The sequence below is a fragment of the Nicrophorus vespilloides genome, unplaced genomic scaffold (genome assembly GCF_001412225.1).
Source record: "Nicrophorus vespilloides isolate i.1.1-1 unplaced genomic scaffold, Nicve_v1.0, whole genome shotgun sequence".
NCBI classification, from domain to species: Eukaryota; Metazoa; Arthropoda; class Insecta; order Coleoptera; family Silphidae; genus Nicrophorus; species Nicrophorus vespilloides.
The window spans coordinates 12,377-31,174 of NW_017095473.1; the positions used below are offsets into that span (position 1 = coordinate 12,377).

The 18,798-nt window shown below is 30.7% G+C and overlaps 1 protein-coding gene across 4 annotated transcripts; it reads right to left on the minus strand.

The window, feature by feature from the left end:
* Nucleotides 1-1,732: 1,732 nt before the first annotated feature.
* On the minus strand, nt 1,733-17,411 carry LOC108556888 (H(+)/Cl(-) exchange transporter 5). 4 transcript variants are annotated; one of them, XM_017913317.1, is made up of 14 exons: nt 17,199-17,411; nt 16,951-17,031; nt 14,447-14,570; nt 14,341-14,367; nt 13,935-14,275; nt 11,720-11,881; nt 11,509-11,656; nt 11,310-11,449; nt 9,778-9,960; nt 9,363-9,577; nt 8,073-8,633; nt 2,203-2,366; nt 1,925-2,138; nt 1,733-1,852 (listed from the first exon to the last, which is right to left on the minus strand). In XM_017913317.1, the coding sequence occupies exons 2-14, from the start codon at nt 17,014-17,016 to the stop codon at nt 1,762-1,764; spliced, it is 2,436 nt and encodes an 811-aa protein (XP_017768806.1). In that variant the 5' UTR covers nt 17,017-17,031; nt 17,199-17,411; the 3' UTR covers nt 1,733-1,761. The 4 variants fall into 4 exon arrangements, with proteins under 4 accessions (XP_017768806.1, XP_017768719.1, XP_017768956.1 ...); XM_017913230.1 differs by having other exon boundaries at nt 16,939-17,031; XM_017913467.1 differs by lacking the exon at nt 17,199-17,411 and adding an exon at nt 15,320-15,411 and having other exon boundaries at nt 16,951-17,032.
* Between the last annotated feature and the right edge of the window lie 1,387 nt (nt 17,412-18,798).

Below are 18,798 nucleotides of genomic sequence, written 5' to 3' on the forward strand. Positions count from 1 at the left end.
ATTTGAATATTTGAGGAATGTAACGAGTATTCGATTATTTCTATGGTTTCATCGATTTGGCTGTAATTCACGTCCAAATATGAAATCAAAATTAATGTTAAAAAAAGGAGTGTCTTCACATTTTAGTGATTTTCTCATCAACTGTAATATTTAGAATAAATCCAGAAGATGCATATGAAAGTTGGATATTTGTGGAATGCAACGAGTATTCAATTATTTCTATGATTTCATCCATTTGGCTGTAATTCACGTCCAAATATGAAATCAAAATTAATGTTAAAAAAAGGAGTGTCTTCACATTTTAGTGATTTTCTCATCAACTGTAATAGATAGAATAAATCCAGAAGATGCATATGAAAGTTAGATATATGAAAAATGCAACGAGTATTCAATTATTTCTATGATTTAATTGATTTGTTCTAAATTAAAGTTCCAAATACACTCTCTTCACATTTTAGTCACTTTCTCATAAACTATAATAAATAGAAAAAAATCCAGAATATGTATATGAAATTTGGATATTTGAGGAATGTAACGTGTATTCAATTATTGCTGTCGTTTTATCCATTTGTCGGTAATTAGTGATTTTCTCAAAATCTATAATACATTTAAATTATATAATATATTACACTATTTATATTTATTTATATTTATCGTATTTAACAAATAACTTTGTTAAAGAAAGAAGTAAAGGTAATCTTTGTCGTAAATAGTTCAATTAATTACAATTAGAGTACAATCAAAACTTTACGAACCAATTATAAACTTCAATATCAACGTCATATGTTTCCATGAGTACTATAATTTGTGAAACGGTAATATCACGTTGCTACTTAAGTACTTGTTATGTTAATTAACTGAATTAAAGTTTATTTTTGTTTATACTTCGCAATAAAAGTTTAAATGGTTAAGTTTATTTTATCGTCATTACAATTATCATTACTTCGCTTATAGTAGCAATTAATGCATAATTAATGTTCAAAAAAAGATCTAATTATGGAGAAAAAAAAATGTGCAATAACAATTGCGTTCCATAAATAAATAATTATATGATATACGTACCTTTCGTGTTTCAATTGTTGACGGCGCACAAAACAAACACAGTTTCCTCGACAACTCAAAAAACAAAATATGTCAAATTTATATGAAAAAAAATTGATTTCTTATTTTTTTTTTATTATGAGTATTCAATTTGACTGTCCTCTGTTAATAATTATAATAATATATTCGTTTTCATACATATACAATATTTTCTTCTTCATAATTTTATATTATAATTATAATATTTAAATATATATTTATATATATATATTTATACGCACTCGATCTCTTCTAATAATAACAAAATGATGATGATGATATAAAATTAGCCGAAGAGGGATATTTTGGGTGTCACTTTGGAAGACTTTGGGATGAATTTGCAAAAGCGCGAATCAAAACTAGTTGCATTAAATTGGAAAGAAATGTGCCGGGTTTCGTCGAGTGATCTGTGGTGATTTAAAGGTTTTGTGATTGGTTGCTGACTTCAGAGACAACAAAATCGCAGATGTTTAAAATATAATAATAATAATAATAAATTATTTTGAATTGATTAACTATAAATCGATAAAATAGTATAAATTAACGCGCTAAAAACGAAATCGCTTTTGTTTAAATCAAAGAAAAACGTCGTGTTTCGTTCTCTCTTTCTGTTTCTCGTTTCTTTTTTCCCTTCGCTAGATTAAAAAAATATATCTTATGTATGGGATTCCCTATACAGCTCTAATTGAACAAAACGGAACTAGGGTCTTCGTTATCCATCTGCTTCACGTGTCTCAGCACATCCTTCTTCGTAATCACACCCAAAAGACGTCTGCGAAATGAAAGAAACAAAGAAAAAAACAATTAAATATTTTTGAAGGATTCAAGGATTGATTGATTTTACCCATTGTGTGTGACTAGGGTTTGTCTGAGGCCCAATTTTCTGAACATGTCGACTACAGTTTCCATCGGCGTTTGATCGGTGATGGTGATTGGTGCCATGTCCAGGATCTTCTTCAGCTTCAATGGAGGTGGTCCCAAAGTTTGGGGCGGGTTTCCGCTGGAGAACACGACCAAGGACTGTCCACAAATTCCGTCCACCAATCGCTTGGCGTTCGCTACAAGAATAGGCAAATAGGCGTTACAATTGATGATTCGAAGATGGTTTTTGTTTTGTTATACCTATAGCCAGATTTAGGTCTCTCCGAAGAACGAATCCGACCAGGTACTGCGATTCTCTGGAGACGACCACCGGATATCCGTTGTGTTCCGTCTCCTTCAGGAGATTCTCGACGTCGTCCATGGTCATCGAATCTTGGGTTATTACGCTCAGTGTCTCGTTTCGTCTGGTTTGAACAAGATAAGAATGATTATTATTAATGCGCTGATGATACAATGAACTTCGCACCGAAGTCACAACATAAATATAACATGTTTTCTCCATCATTTGAACGAATGCAATACAAAATATAATCGATATAAATAATGAATTTGTGTTTATATCCGTTACAATTTGAGAAAATTTTAAGTTCTTTGTAAAAATATCTTAAATTTTTGTAAACAATAATACTATGGATGTTTATAATTTCGATAATTTACTGTCTTTCATTGGAAAATTTTTAACATATATAAAAAATATTACAACAAAATATTGTATTAACAATTTGTTAATAATTACAAAAAAAAAGTACTATATTTTCACTATAATATTATTAAGAAATTTATCAACAAAAAAAAAACTAAATACAATTTAAACTGCTTTTATGACATAAATTAATTCATTATTTCCGAAATTATACTTTCTTTCTAAAACTTATTCAAAGAAATATGAAATATGAAAAAGTTTATTAATAATGAAGATTTTTCGATAATTATTCCATTTAAAATTAAAATATCAATATATTATTCAAAATTAGTCTTTTAAAAACATAATTTTGCAATATTATTACAAATAATTACAAAAAAAATAATGTTTTATACTTTCTCTATAATATTATTAAGAAATTTATCGAAAAACAAAACGAAAAATAATATAATAATTGCAGTTATAATCAAATTTCCTAATTATTCATAATTAGTCATTTCTAATAGTAATTTGCAACATTATTATAAAATATTATCCAAAAGAGAAAAACAAAAATATGTGCGTATCAGCATCATAACATTACGTGCATACAATAACAAATTTCAGCTAATTGCAAACCAAACAAAAACACAATACGTCTCGTTATCAAATTATTCTGTAGTAAACAAGTTAATATACCAGAATTAACCATAGATGCGACGACAGATTGATATTCTACGCATTAAATATACATAATTATTTTGTAGTAATCTTCAACATTTGCGTTTTTCTACACGAGAATTATAAAAAAATCTCTATTATTTGTGGATTTCGATATTACATGATTGCCGGTCATCATTTTGCACGCACCAACATTGCAACAATAAAATTACTATGATTTTTTCTTGAAAAACAAAAAAATTAGTAATTTTTCTAACAGGTTTATCTCTCTCGAGTCTAGACGTTAATTTACATAATTACATTCAAATAATATATAATTATTTGCATCGGCCTCGAAGATGCAACAGAAACTGTATTATGATATTTTTCTAAACTTATTTTTTTGCAGGAAATAATTCAATTTTACTAAATTTATATGTTTTTCCATTAAAATTGTAACATGCAATTATTATATAATGCAAGTATATGCATAAATATACAAATATAGAACACTTATGACCAATTAAATTAAATTTACAATTATTTTTATGAGTTTAAAAGTAATTATTAGAAAAAAAGCGCATAATGAATCATACAATATTGTCCAGCTGCTTATTTCTAGTTATATATTGAGTAAATTAATATACAGCTCTACCTCGCATAGTCCGGTACTGTTTAAAACCGGACTAATTAAAGCATAAAATATTATTTTTATTTTGTCCAATTCAATTTTTGGTTTTATTTTGGTTTGATCGAATGAATCCGGACTATGCGAGGTATTGACTATAAAAATGGTAACGTTTTGGAAAATTATGTCGTATTATTTAAAAAACACTGCAATTGCTATTCTAAAATCCGGACTAATCGAAGACTTTCAAAACGCATAAAATATTATTTTTATTATGATCAATTAAAATTTACTTTTCGTTTGATCGACTGAATCCGGACTATGCGAGGTATTGAAATAATAATGTTCCATATAATTATGTCGTATTCTTTAAAAAAACACTGCAATTACTATTATAAAATTCGTACTAATCGAAGACTTTCAAAACGCATAAAATATTATTTTTTATTTTGCTCAATTTAAAATTACTTTTGTTTTGTTCGAGTGAATCCGGACTATGCAAGGTATTTACTGTGAAAATGATAACGTTTTGGAAAATTATGTCGTATTCTTTAAAAACACTACAATTACTATTACTTTAAAAACGTATAATATATTATTTTTATGTTTCTCAATTAAAATTTCCTTTTAGTTTTGATCAAGTGAATCCGGACTATGCGAGGTAATGACTTTGAAAATGATAACGTTTTGAAAAATTATGTCGTATTCTTTAAAAAACACTGCAATTACTATTACAACATCCGGACTAATCGAAGACTTTAAAAACGCATAAAATATTATTTTTATTTTGATCAATTAAAATTTACTTTTAGTTTTGATCGAGTGAATCCGGACTATGCAAGGTATTGAAATTATAATGTTTTAGATAATTATGACGTATTCTTTAAAAACACTACAATTACTATTATAAAATCCGGACTAACAGAAGACGTTCAAAACGCATAAAATATTATTTTTATTTTACTCAATTAAAATTTACTTTTGTTTGGATCGAATTAGTCCGGTATTGCGAGGTATTGCTGTTTGACTATCAAATGTTTTTTTTTTGATAATTATTATTTAAAAACATTACAATTACTAATATAAAAAAATGTTATAGTCTTTGTTCAAGTTAAAGAAAAATATACAAATTTGTAAATTTATGTTGTAAATTTGTTTTTCAACAAAGTTTCGTACGTATTATTTCCCATGCACTGATTTATAATGATTCTGAAAATTGTTGTTTTTCGCGTACTACACTTGAATTGTTATACTAATTCCAGATTATTAAATAATAATACAATACAATAAGGAAAAAAAAACAATAGTCGATAATTACACCAAGGAAATAATAGATAAACACGTATATTTCTATTTCTAGTTACTCAAAAAATAATTTTACCCAAACAATACAAATGAAATAGAATTATAGCACGAAAACGTAAAAAAAATAACGAAAAATTGTTCCGTCGCAGTTACATATTAAGTTTATTTATAGATGACGACGATGACAATCGTCATTGTTCGATGATAACGAGAAAATTGCAGACATTGCATTTAAGCGAGGAAAATAAACTATGTTTCGTGCTCTCTAATTAAGTGCATTACATTACAGGAAATTGCCTGATAGGTGTGTAACTGTGTAATTTGTTGCTTCTGCAGTCGTTGTTGTTATTGTTATTATTGGTCATGAAAACGCAATAGAGCTAGAGCGGAAATAGGAATTTATAATGTAAGGACAATCGTTTGAACATCTCGCATAACAAAAACCGAAAGAGATTGCATCTTTTGTACGACTACACAAAAAAAATACAATTGAAAGTTTAAGTGCGAGTTTCTTATCGAGATTTTTATAAGTATTTACTATTTCCTTGTAACACTGCTAAATAGTAAACTCCAGGAAAAAGCACCGCAAAGTATAATTAAATCTTATCAGAAAGTATGTAAATACAATTACCAATTAAAGTTTCAAGAGAACAAAAATCATTACTTAAGATAATTACAGTCATTTTTCCCCATTTGCTTTTAACTACTTAGACTTTGCTAATGTTTCAATATTTGTTTGTATTTTGAAATGTCATCGGTGTTTTATTTCAGACAAAAGAAACATTCTTGCTATTAAAAGCAAATTGGAAAATCGTACAGTATTAAGAATTTTGAGGAAATTAAAATAACAAGTTTTCATATGAAGTTTGAAAATTTTTATGATTTAGATCAACTGCAATAACTTTTTTTTCGATTTTAACTGTAATATTTGTAAATTACATAATCATTTCCAGATTTTGTGAAATTATTGTAACTCTAAATATATCAATATTCTCTGTTTACTCTTTTCACAAACTTATTTAAACATGAAAACTGTTAATTTTCAGTAAACACAGATCACTTGTTTTTTGAATGATGATTTATTTCTAAACAAAAAAATATGAAAGGCTAAATGTCAATGTGCAAACTCAAAACCGAGATTAATTTCATCAAGCTTTAAATAATTTTAGTAAGTTTTTGTCTTTTACTTATTGTATAATTTCAGTAGTTCAAATAGAATTAAACCAGATTTCAAAACTCAATGAGCATATTGCAGATTTAGTTTATAATTAGCAAATTAAATTCAACTTCAATTAAGAAATATACACCTTTTTTTCAATTTTGGCTGTAAAATTTGTAAATTACATAATTATTTCCAAATTCAGTAAAATTATTATAACGATAAATTTACTTTCCTGAAAAAAACAATTATCGATAATATTCTGTTTACTCTTCTCCAAAACTTATTTATACATGAAAACTGTTAATTTTCAGTAAACACGATCTTCACAGATCACTTGTGTTTTGAATGATGATTTATTTCTGTCAATGTCAATGTGCAAAACCAAAACCGAAACGTCGAGATTAATTTCTTCAGAAAATTTGAGTAAGTTTTGTCTTTTACTAATTGCCTGATTTCAGTAGTTCAAATAGTATTAAACTAGATTGATCTGGTAGTTCAAAAGTCAAATAAACGTAGAAAACAGTAGAAAAAAAAAGTAGAATTTCCTTAAATATTTCATTATTAATACGTATTGAAGTATCAGTGAAACATAAATTGATAAAAGACAATTGAAATTGCACTCATCTTTCTAAATTACATATAAATAATAGGAATTTCAAATTATTTAGAGTTATTGTCAACATTTAATTTCAACTGTAATAATTTTAAATCAAATGACAAACAGCAAAAATATCTTAAATTATTTTGTAAATTGAAGTCAGTCAAGAAAAATAAACAACAATGCGAAATACAATTACAAAGGAATACATTTGTGCAAATATTCTTAATGTAGACATATAATACCTAATAGTACAACAATACCTCGCATAGTGCGGTTTCGATCAGTGTGGATTCGCTGTAGTACGGTTTAAAATTTTTAAAACAAACTAAATTTTAAGTCAGAAAATTAAATTCTAAAAAAATAGTATACAATTTCTTTTATACATAAATTAGTCTTTTCCCATATACAGTCAAGTCTCTTTGTGTGCGCTTTTAAAGTACTCGAATAGTCCGGTTTCAAACATTTATAAACTTTTGTTTACTTATCCACATCTGCATAATGTGTTTTCCTTAAATGTAATGTAAACACAATAATTCAAAGAATTCTCCATATAAGCAACATTTTGATCAACTTTTTTTTATATTTATGTATTGATGTATATTTCTATAGTTCCATATCACTTTTTTGACGAAAATTTATTGTGCTTAGGGTCAAGTTCAGTTCCTATTATAAACATTTACTTTAAAAAAATTATATTAAAGTTATGATTAAGGTTTTAAAAGAGCGAAAAGATGAACTTATTGTCCTTTGCAATCTTTATAAATAATTGGATTTCTCAAAAAGTATTTATTTTATTTTTATTTACTTATTTATATTATGGACAAAATAAGAATTAACGTTGTAACTTATTTTACCTTTTATCATGATTTCAGTTACAGTTTTATAAAATGATCCATATTTATATTTCTTTCCGTGAAAAGTCTAACTGTTAATGTAAGTAATTTGTATTTATGTTTGGCAAATACAACGGGAAGAGCAAATCATTGAGATGAAATATGATAGTTGTGATTATATCAATATTAGCTTTTCCTGCAATGATCAATATTGGAAATGATGATAAATATTGATCGTGTATGAGAACAGTTGAAGTGTGGGTATAAATGTGGTTGAATAAATATGGAAGAGTTCTTACTTGGGTTGCATGACATCTGCGGCGAGCGAGGTGTGCGCGAACTCGTCCTTGGAGTCCAAAAATGGGTATCCATTCAATGCGATGTGAGCATCGTAGATGCCCTGACGACCCAGCGCATCCCCGACCCATTTACTGGCCATGGCCGCTGCCATCAAGGGCACGATGTACCGAACACCTCCAGTCAATTCGAACATTATTACCACTAAAGACACTGTCATTCTGGTGACACCGCCGAGGACGGCCGCCGCACCGACCATCGCGTACAGACCCGGCGTTATGCAATCATCACCGGCGTAGCACTCGCCGGAGAAGAAGAAGGTCTTCGGATAGTGATAGGCCAGTTGCTCGACACCGATGCCGAAGATGCGACCGACGATGGCGCCCAGGCACAGCGAAGGGATGAACAGACCGCACGGAACTTTGATGCCGAACGTGAAGATGGTCATGACGAGCTTCAGGATCAGAGCCAAGATGAGCAGCCAGATGGCTTGATATACGCCAGGACCGGCAGCAGCAATCTCTATAGCCGAATTCACATCAGTGAAGTTCCTATTGTAATCGCTGCAAACAAACAGAAAACATTCATTCACATAACATTTCTAAGACAATGTGGAATTTTCTTTATGATCATTTCTTTACATATATATGTATCGTCTCATTGAAAAGACTAAGCTAAGCTACAGATTTTTTAATATAATTTCCAATAACTTCTTATTTCAGACTTTGCTTGATGTGTTTTGATTCATTTAAGTTATTTCTATCAAACATTAACATAAGAAACTAGTATAAATTAAGGATTGTTATTGGAAAAACTTTTGAACATAATTAGAAAAAAAAATCCAACTTCAATGTAGAAAATCATAATTTTTCCTATTCACTTTGGTTAAGATATTTTGATTGATCTACATATTTCCTTTCATAAATAATAATAGGAAATTAGTATAATTTATAGATTGTTATTCGAGCTGAATTAAAGAAAATATTTTCTAACTTCAATATACAAATAACAAAGTTTTTCCTATTGACTTTGGTCAACATATTTTGATTCATGTACATATTTATTTCAGAGATAAATATAGTAAATTAGTATAATTTATAGATTGTTATTGGAGCTGAATTAATGCAAATATTTTCTAACTTTAATATTATACACATTCATTATTTTGTATACTTGGATTTCAGACATTCATACGATCTAGTACTGCTGATCAATCTAGTACTTGACAAGTTACAAGTACCTCATGAAACCTAAATGTGATAACAGTCAACAAAGATATAAATTATAGTTACCATAAGTTATCGGTGTTGGATATTCCGCACTGGCTGAAGAGAAGATAAATCAGCTGACTGGTGTTCATGCGGGTGTACGGATTGGGATAGGCGATGATGGCCGTAATTACGGTAACGACGAGCACCTCGGTCACTGGATATTGACCCAATTTCGAGAATTTCCTGTAGCGGCACCAGTACAAATTCGCTTTGATGAAGATCGTCGCAATTACGCCCTGCATAGAGAATGTAACAGAAAAACGCACAATTACGGAAGTGCAATTAGCTTTGAATTGAATTGAATAGTAGAAAAAAAAAGCAGCGGTCAATAAAAATAAATGAAAGGACGGGAATGCGATATAAATAAAAAGAGCAGGAATGGAAAATAAATTAGATTAAGTGGAGATGCAAAAAAATAAGATGCAAGGTCACTTACGCCGATGATACCGAGAAGGATGAACGGTATCAGCTCGAAGAAAATCCATGGTTTGTTGTACTCGACGAAGAAGAGTACGGAGTGTTCGTTGCCGAACGGATTTATGGATCTCAAGATGAAAGCGGCAATCAACGCGCAGAAGAACGATCTCCAAAGGGTCTTCAGCGGAAAGTAGTAACTCACCTACAAAGTCAAAAATATTGAATTATTTGTTTAAGTTAATATTATAATAACCTAATATCATAGTTCATAAGTTATCAATAAGCAATTTCCAATAAAGAGACCTTTACACTTAGCAATTGCGTCACGAAATTCTTGATATCTAAAATGATTTAGATTCTTCACAAAATTGCGTTACAATCAACAAAACTATATATGAAATGCAGCAATTTCATGATTTTTCGATTCCATCATAAAAATATGGAAAGAAATCCTTCGGTAAATTATTACAGACATTCGAATGCTTCTATATTCATACATTTTTACGTGATGAAGATTGCTTGATCCATGTAATAAATTTCAATAAACTTCATTTAAAACAAATTATAAAGTCATAAAATCTACAAAAAAAAATTTTCTTTTTTATATCTGTAAATTATTTACAATTTTAAATAATTGTCTATGTATATTCCTTTGATCTTATTACACTATGAACTTTCCACAATTATTAAACCAATTTTATCGTAAACAGACAAATACTATCTACTTATGATGTCAATGAACTAAGAAACAAACACCGTCTAATAAATAACAGTAAATAGTTAAAAATATTGCTATAAATACTACTAGTAATAGAATGTTTGAATTCTTTAAATTACTTAAGTAAATGAAAAAGTGTTACGTATTTCAATAAAAATTTAAGCTTAGTTTTTGTTGTTGTAGAGATATTAAAGCATTTATTCGTTTGGTATAAATTCATGTTAATCTCTGCTAAACTAATTACTAATAATAATTCTACAATTAATTTAAACATGAACAAGCAAAAATCTACGTTTGAATTCAATGTTTAAAAATAAAGTTTAACGTTAGGAAAAACCTTAAGTAATTTACTAACATTACAACTGGAAATAAAACATTTGAATTCTTTTGACACCTTCAAACTGACATCTGACATTGACATCACAATAATATATTGTCTATTTTAACAAAGAGTATTTCAATTTGGCTTGCTCTTAGTTTAAGAAAATCAAAGAATGAAAGCAATTCCTTTTTCTTTTTCATGCGGTTTAAATACTGAACGGAAATAAGTTCATATTTAACAAGGCGTGGTGTGGAAATTTCCAGCAAGTGATTACACGCCATGTATTGATTAGCGTCCGCATATATTACTCATAATTTCACAATGCAATACGTACACTCTTTTCATATTTGTTTGTTTAATATACTGAAAGCGGTATTATTTGATACACTCGCTCCACACAATTTCTAAACGCGAAAAGTCAATTCCGTTGTTAGCTCACATAAATTATTACAGAGTAATCTCATTAAGTAATCGGTCAAATGGTAAATCAATTAATTGATTGTTTACTCACTTCTTCTAAACTGAACAAAACACCACCAATTGGAGCACCGAAAGCGACGGAGACGCCGGCTGCTGCAGCGGCCGAAAGGATTTCACGCTTTTTAGCCTCGTTCCTCCCATATTTTGGGAACAGATATGATAGGATATTCCCTAAAAGAATACATTTTATAATTTAAATTATTAAACATTAGTAGATTTCAATTAATCACCTATGGCGCAAGCTATATGAACCATGGGACCTTCCTTTCCCAAACTCAAACCCGCTGAGACGGAGAGGATGAGACCGACGCTCTTGATGATCAGCGTCCATTTACCTAAATATCCCCTAATAATGAAACCGCTGAGAATAGTTTTAATCTGCAAATGGAATTAGATTCAGTTTAGTTTAAACTATATAGTTATAGAATTCGACGGTCTCACCTCAGGTATACCACTGCCACAAGCATATGGAGCGAACATCCGCACCAATGAAGCGGACAGAGCGGCGAATAACAAAGCCCAAACTATGTAGAATAGATAGGATATTATGTAGGAACCGGCACCTTCCTTCGCCTGACCCAACACTTCAGCCCATGTCAACCACTGAAATAAATAAATTTTAAATATTAAAAAATGAAACAAAGCCGAATTAATATTAATATCATTTACACAACATTAACTTTTACATCTTTTTTCAAGATTTCCTTACTTATATTACTAAAATCCTGTTTAACCCTTCGAAGGACCAGAAATTCCTAAACTAGACCCAAGAAACTGAATCAGACAACTTTGTCAACTGAATCAACATCCACTATCAAAATTTATCTAATCAAATTAAATAGAAATTCCTCTTTCCTGGACATTTTATAGTAAATTATAATAATGCATACACTAGGCATGTTCAAAAGGTTATACAAAGAGTTAAAACCATCAAAACATATGGAAAATCAATGTTTAGATTCATTGATTCGACTGGATTTTGAACGAACGAATAATTTCTATACTAATTTCTGAATTGGATTTAATCAGCAAAATACGAAATATCCACCTTTACTACCTACTATTTTATGTATTTCCTATATATTTTCCATAAATTTACAATATAATAACACTTTTATTTTGGAGAATTTGCAATTCAATTACACACTGCGACACAGAAACTATGTCTCTATTATTTCTATTGTATAGTTTTGGCGCTCGTCCATGGTTCCAACTTTATGTTATTGTTACCTAATTTTACGTTTCGCTTTACATTCAAACGCAGAATCGATTTTCTTTCCTTCTTCAAACTCATACTTGTTTCCACATGTAAATTTAAAGAAATTTATCGCTCACAAAACATGTATGTTTTTTAATTAAATAAATCATTTATAAGAAATAAAAAAGCTTTTAACTACTTTAATAATTTGACTTTGATAATTATAATTGTGATAAATTTTATACTAATTTTGCTATCTCGTTTTTTGTGTAGTTGCAATGAAATTTCTATTGTTTGAAGTAAACTTTTACTTTGAATGCACTATAAATTCCATATGCAAAACACCGAAAGTGAACGTCCGAATCGGCTAAAGAGAAAGCACAGGAAAAATAAATTATAAAAAACTATCGCTGTTCGAGTTATTTGATTCCAATTGAAAGTATCATTGTGAAAAGAATTGCAGTAAACCTATGTTATTAAATTAATTGAGTAGTAGCTATAAATGTAATATCTAACTTCTTCAGATATTGAAAATTTTCTAATAAACTAAACAACCAAAGGCAAAGAATAAATACTAATGTTTGTGGTTGACACCTGATTTGTAAATAATAATAAATAAAAGCTAAAATGGATATATAAAGCAAGAACAGTGAGTTAACAAACTACTGAATTTCAATAAGAAAACAAACTATGATCATAAAACTGACGAAAGGAAAACAAGAACTCGGTTCTCAAAGTGTAAATACGATTAGAAAAACAACCATAAATCAACGAACGGAAGCAACATACAATCATAAAAGAAACACTCGAGACGCTCCCATTCAACACATCATAAAACGATAGCTACTATAAAAAAGAGCAAACAAATAAACGCTGAAGAGATGTCGGCATCAAAAAGAATGAACGATGTTTGAGAAAGTGATGAACATATTCTGAACTCGAATATCAATATTACTCTTCAAACTAAGCAAATATACCTGTCCCTCGTTTTACACGGTATTTTCTTTACTTGTTTTCGCTTTAACACGGTTTAAAAAATAAATAAATGGTGAAAATAACTTATCCCTCATTTGGCACGGTACTTTCTTTACTTGTTTTCGCTTTAACACGGTTTATATATGATGAAAATAAGTTATCCTATGTGTTATTTTACATACTTTTCGATTTACACGGTTTTACATTAAAAAAAGTAACAATTTCGATTTACACGTTTTTCTAAGGAACCAATTTACCGTGTAAGTCGGGATATAAGTGTAGTAGAAAGAAACATCGATAGAAGTACGTGAAATACATGATTATATGATTGTTATCAGAGGAAATGAAAGAAGTAAACAATATTGTTAAGAAGACAATCCAATGTCATTGTCAATTCAAATAAAAAATTGCTCTTCAAATGGATAAATACTCATCACACTGTGAAATATCTTAGTATAAAACTAGAGAATCGACTCTCGTTACCTGCGAACAGTTTCCTACGTCGAAGCTTGTCTCGTTGAACGACCAGCAGCACTGCTCTTTGTTCAACCAGAAAGCCTGTGGACATATGCCGAACTTGAGGTCGGTCATCCAGCTGGCTCCGATATCTATGACGCCGGCGACGACGCCCGTGAAGAGGCCGACCAGAAGGACGCACAGCCATCCCGACCAGGCGTCGTGAGCGCCCTCGATCAAACTCCACAGGGAATCCTGCTTCTTCTTGATGATGTATCTGTGGCGCATCCGATCCCTCGCGATGTCCCGCTGCCAATCGATCGTGTGGAAATCATCGTATTGGCCGATCCCAGGGATATCAGCTGTTTCTGAACAAACAAAATTCGCAACGCGGATTAAGACATATGTCAATTAAGATAATAGGATTACTTACCATGAGCGCCGCTGAAGGAGACCGAATCTGGAAAATCGGATAAAGAAAGATCAGATTATTGATAGATAAACTGACAGATTTATGTATGTGTTTTGACGATACTCACAGTTAACGTTGGTTTCATCGTCTTCTGGGACCCTTGCCGACCGTATGTCCGTAGCACCTGATGTAGTAATGTCTATCATATCGTCATCCGAATGCACGTAGGTCACCCGCGTTCCGTTCGTAAACTGCGGAAGAGAATCCAAGAAATCAGATAGATGTACCTACTAATTTCGGTTCACATAATCTTTGCTTTTGTAAGGATGAATATGAGGATCGAGCGGAGGAGCAGCGTGAAGCTGTTACCTCACAGGGGATGTAGTAGTAGTACGTTTCTTAGTGCGGACGGCACTTGGCGCGAAGACATGCGCGTCATACTGACAAATCGATATTATTGTGTTAGCGGGTCACGTCCATGTGCACCAAATCCCATGAATGAAACCCGACTAACACCCCTTCGCTTTGTTTCCAGTACTATATAGTATTTGTAGCACACATGTACATCGACACTTCACAAGTAGCGTTCGGCGGCCGTTCAACAACCGCAATTAAACCTCGACGTCGCAACTACACTTCGCCCATACACGATAATTGATTACAAACAATCGCACATTCGGATTCCGCATCGGACGCATATGTTTTAGCAACCAACCAATAACGATTTCCATCAATATTTACTGACAACCGCTAACGCAATACAAATATCCATAACACATTCCAAACAATTACGTCCAATTTTTTTGTATACAGCACATTCTTCATCAAATTAAGTACGGCAATAATCAACTTTCTTAATAGAAACATAAATCATGCACTGATTTGTTTCAATTTTTTAATTTACTTTTCATCTTCCTAAAATATAAATTCTACAAAACACCATAAAATGTTGTTCATGATTCCTATATTTTATGTTTTATCGTCAAATCCAAGTGTTTACCTCATAACCAGCCATCAACGATGAAATCCTTCAGCTACGTAGTGTTGAAACTGGTTACTCTTTAACTAACCGCCTTGGTTCTATCAAAATACCTACAAAATTGATCTAATTATTATATCCAATTTATACAAAAACTAAATGACCTTAATTAAATATAAAATAATGTTTTATAACAAAAAAAAAATCATAGTCAATCAACAACAATTATGTGTGTAATGTTAATAATATTAAACACAAACATAACTTTAGAAAGTTTTTAAATGATTCAAGTTAGTATTTCATATGTGCGATATTTTATAATACATCAATCAATTAATGATTACTTTTTACAAATTTATTATTGTGGTTCAACGCAAATGCATTGAACATTACATCTCTCATTACTTGGATTTCTTAATATTATTATTGTACATTCATTGGACAGAAAGGCCACAACCGATAACCTGTGAAATGGATCAAATCGTTGTATTCATGCAATTGTTACGTAGCAAACCGATAATCACCAATATATGTATTTACTTCCATCGGAATGGAAATGTTGAAATAATTTCACCCACTTATTAAATTCTCTCACAAGATGTGAAAAACGCGATAAGCGCGTTTATCAAACTGTAAAGATTAAAACAAAAATAACATTTTTTTTAAAATACTACGTTTCCAGACTTTAATTCAAATGTGAAATCTCATATGTATGCACATAAAACATTAAATTCGTTACTTTATCAACAAAAAAAACAACAACTTATAGCTTTTGCTAAGAATTGCACAAAACAACAACAACTGATTGAATGAGAATGAAATAATTCGTTGTTTATTTTTTTTCGCTACAAATGCGAACGAAATATTCCATTCTTTAATTTGCGATAAGAAAAGAAATTAAATATACTTAATACACCTCGACGCCTCTATGCAAAACTAAGTGGCCTGTTTTGTTTCACGTACTTGATACCCCTTATCAATCGTCAATGTAAAGCAGTTTCACGATACTTGTTTTTTTTTTCATATATTTATATTCTAGAAGTAGAACGACAATTCTCCTGTTTCCTCCATAATTCACGTAGAAAACTGTTGTTTGTTACTTTGGTAGAACATGTTTGTAATTAGCATTTAGTTAGCAAAGACCTGAACTTGTATAAACGTAAAAAGTTTAGTTTAGTCATTGAATATTAAAACAGACGTTGCCTATGATAGATTGTAATTAGATGAAAATGAAATGATACACCCACGTTTTTAATGTTATCTTAATGACTATGAATAAAACGAGCTAAACACATATTCAATAATTTCTAAATATATAAAGAACGGATCACAATTATTTATAATAGCTGGTCGTGTTATATGCAACCCAAATAGCATATCCTCTACCCAACACAGCCGGGATTGTTAACTGTAATTGCATTGAATTAGTAATATAAATTCCATTTAAAAGGGAGTGTGCATTGGTTCAAGCTGTTGTTAAGGACTACACTGATGCATAGCAATAAATCAACTTGTTGCTATATGATGACAGCTGGAATGTTCTTGCACAATGCTGAGCAGTGTAATTTATAAATTACTGTGTCATAATGGGAGGTGGTGATGGACAAAAATAAATCTAATTATCCTAGCACAAGAATTACCTTTTTATTTACCGATTGATATGATGTTGAGTGTGTTGGTGTCGATGCAGTGCCCCTTTTCAATGGGTGTTTTTCCATGGCTCACTTGTAAACCTACAAAAACGAAAATGTAACCATTTGATTGGCTGTGTGGTAATGCAACAAATTCGCAATATTGGAAGTGCATTGAAGGTGAACCATTGCAGTTGGCTGGGTGAAAGTTGCATATCCAAGTGAATGTAACAATTCCTACCAATGCATTTTGTGTGAAAAGTAATTACCATTTTTTTTTTTAGATTTGTGATTTTTGTACTAATTATTTTGGTGCAATAGTTGTCAAATGCACACTTTAGATGAGTAACAACACATTAATAACACATCACAATAACAAGTACCAACAAAACACTTTCAGGGCACTTTGGTCACTGGTTGAAATATGGAATGGCTTTATCACATGATGTGCATTCTGTTGGCAGTAATGATAATCAGACAGGACTGAATCATCCCCACCGAATCTAACTCATTGTAATTTATGTAAAGATGGCAGCACGAAGAGTTTGGTACTGCAGTTGCCTACGTTATACAACAACTACTTTTCAGATTAGCATAGAAATTTAAACTTTTTACGAACTATTTATGTATCAACAATAAATTAAATAACAAAATTCACTAGAAAATAACACTTCTTAACTATACCTTAACTCCTGGTTAATCTTCTTAAACATCACTTACACAACCATTAAATATAATATCAAGTTACTTATGGAATAAGGAAAGGATATAAAATTTAAATCTCTTTATCAAAATTTGATAAAAATTGATAGGATCACATGATTGGATTATATTGAAAATGTATTATATTTATGAGGATATGACAACTTCTTCATAAACAATTTAAACTTATGTTTATTAATCAAATATTATACCTAATAAAATTGAAGCTTTTTACTAATATTTTAAATGAAAACAAATGTTCTTAGTTGACATTTCTTTATTTTCACGGATTTATTTAATTTTCTTCATTACACGTTTCTTTTTGAAAATAATTACTTCGAAAACGAAAACTATGAATCCCAATGAATGTCCGATGATCAACAAAATGAATATAGATTGAAGATGCACTATTTCCAAGGTGCGATGGGTGTTGGTCTGTTTGGAGCCGCCATAAAACTTCCTGTTCTTTCTGTATTGAAACATGTATAGCAGTTTCTCTTCTATCTCTTCCTTGTAAGGAGATCTGAAAGGAAAGGCGTATGAGGTGAATCCAGGTAGAAACTTCTCTTCGACCAAATGATATGGTTTCAAACTGCGATTGTTGAGCTTCTTCAGAATTGCCATTATGACAGCGTAACTATCGGAAAATGCAACATCGGTATCTCCTCTGAGTGATCTATTTGCAGATTCGTATTGGTTCACTTCAATGAACTTGTGTTTTAGCTGTGGAAGTTTCAAAGATAGGATTGAATGTATGAATTCTATTGCTACAATGTTGTACTTTGATTCAACCAATTCTTGGATGGTATCAATCTCTTCCTCGTACTTGGGCTTAGTTAGAGTACTAGCTAGACTACTTGTGAAGACGCTCGGGATTATAACTATGAAAACTATCCACATCAGAAGCAACAAATAGTACATCAAAAGTTTTTCTCGCACTGTTCTTCTGGAATAGTTGATGAGCAGGAATATCGTGCCAAGAACGCAAATGCAGAACCAGGTCAAAGGTTGAAATATGTACATGATGTACAAGTAAGCCGGAAGCAAATCGCTTTTTGGTACGATTACAACTACAGCTTCGTGATTCTGAGGGTACGAGTAGCCAACATCGTAGATTTCTGATATCACAACGAACTTGACGAAGGAAAAATCTACTTTTTCGTCTAC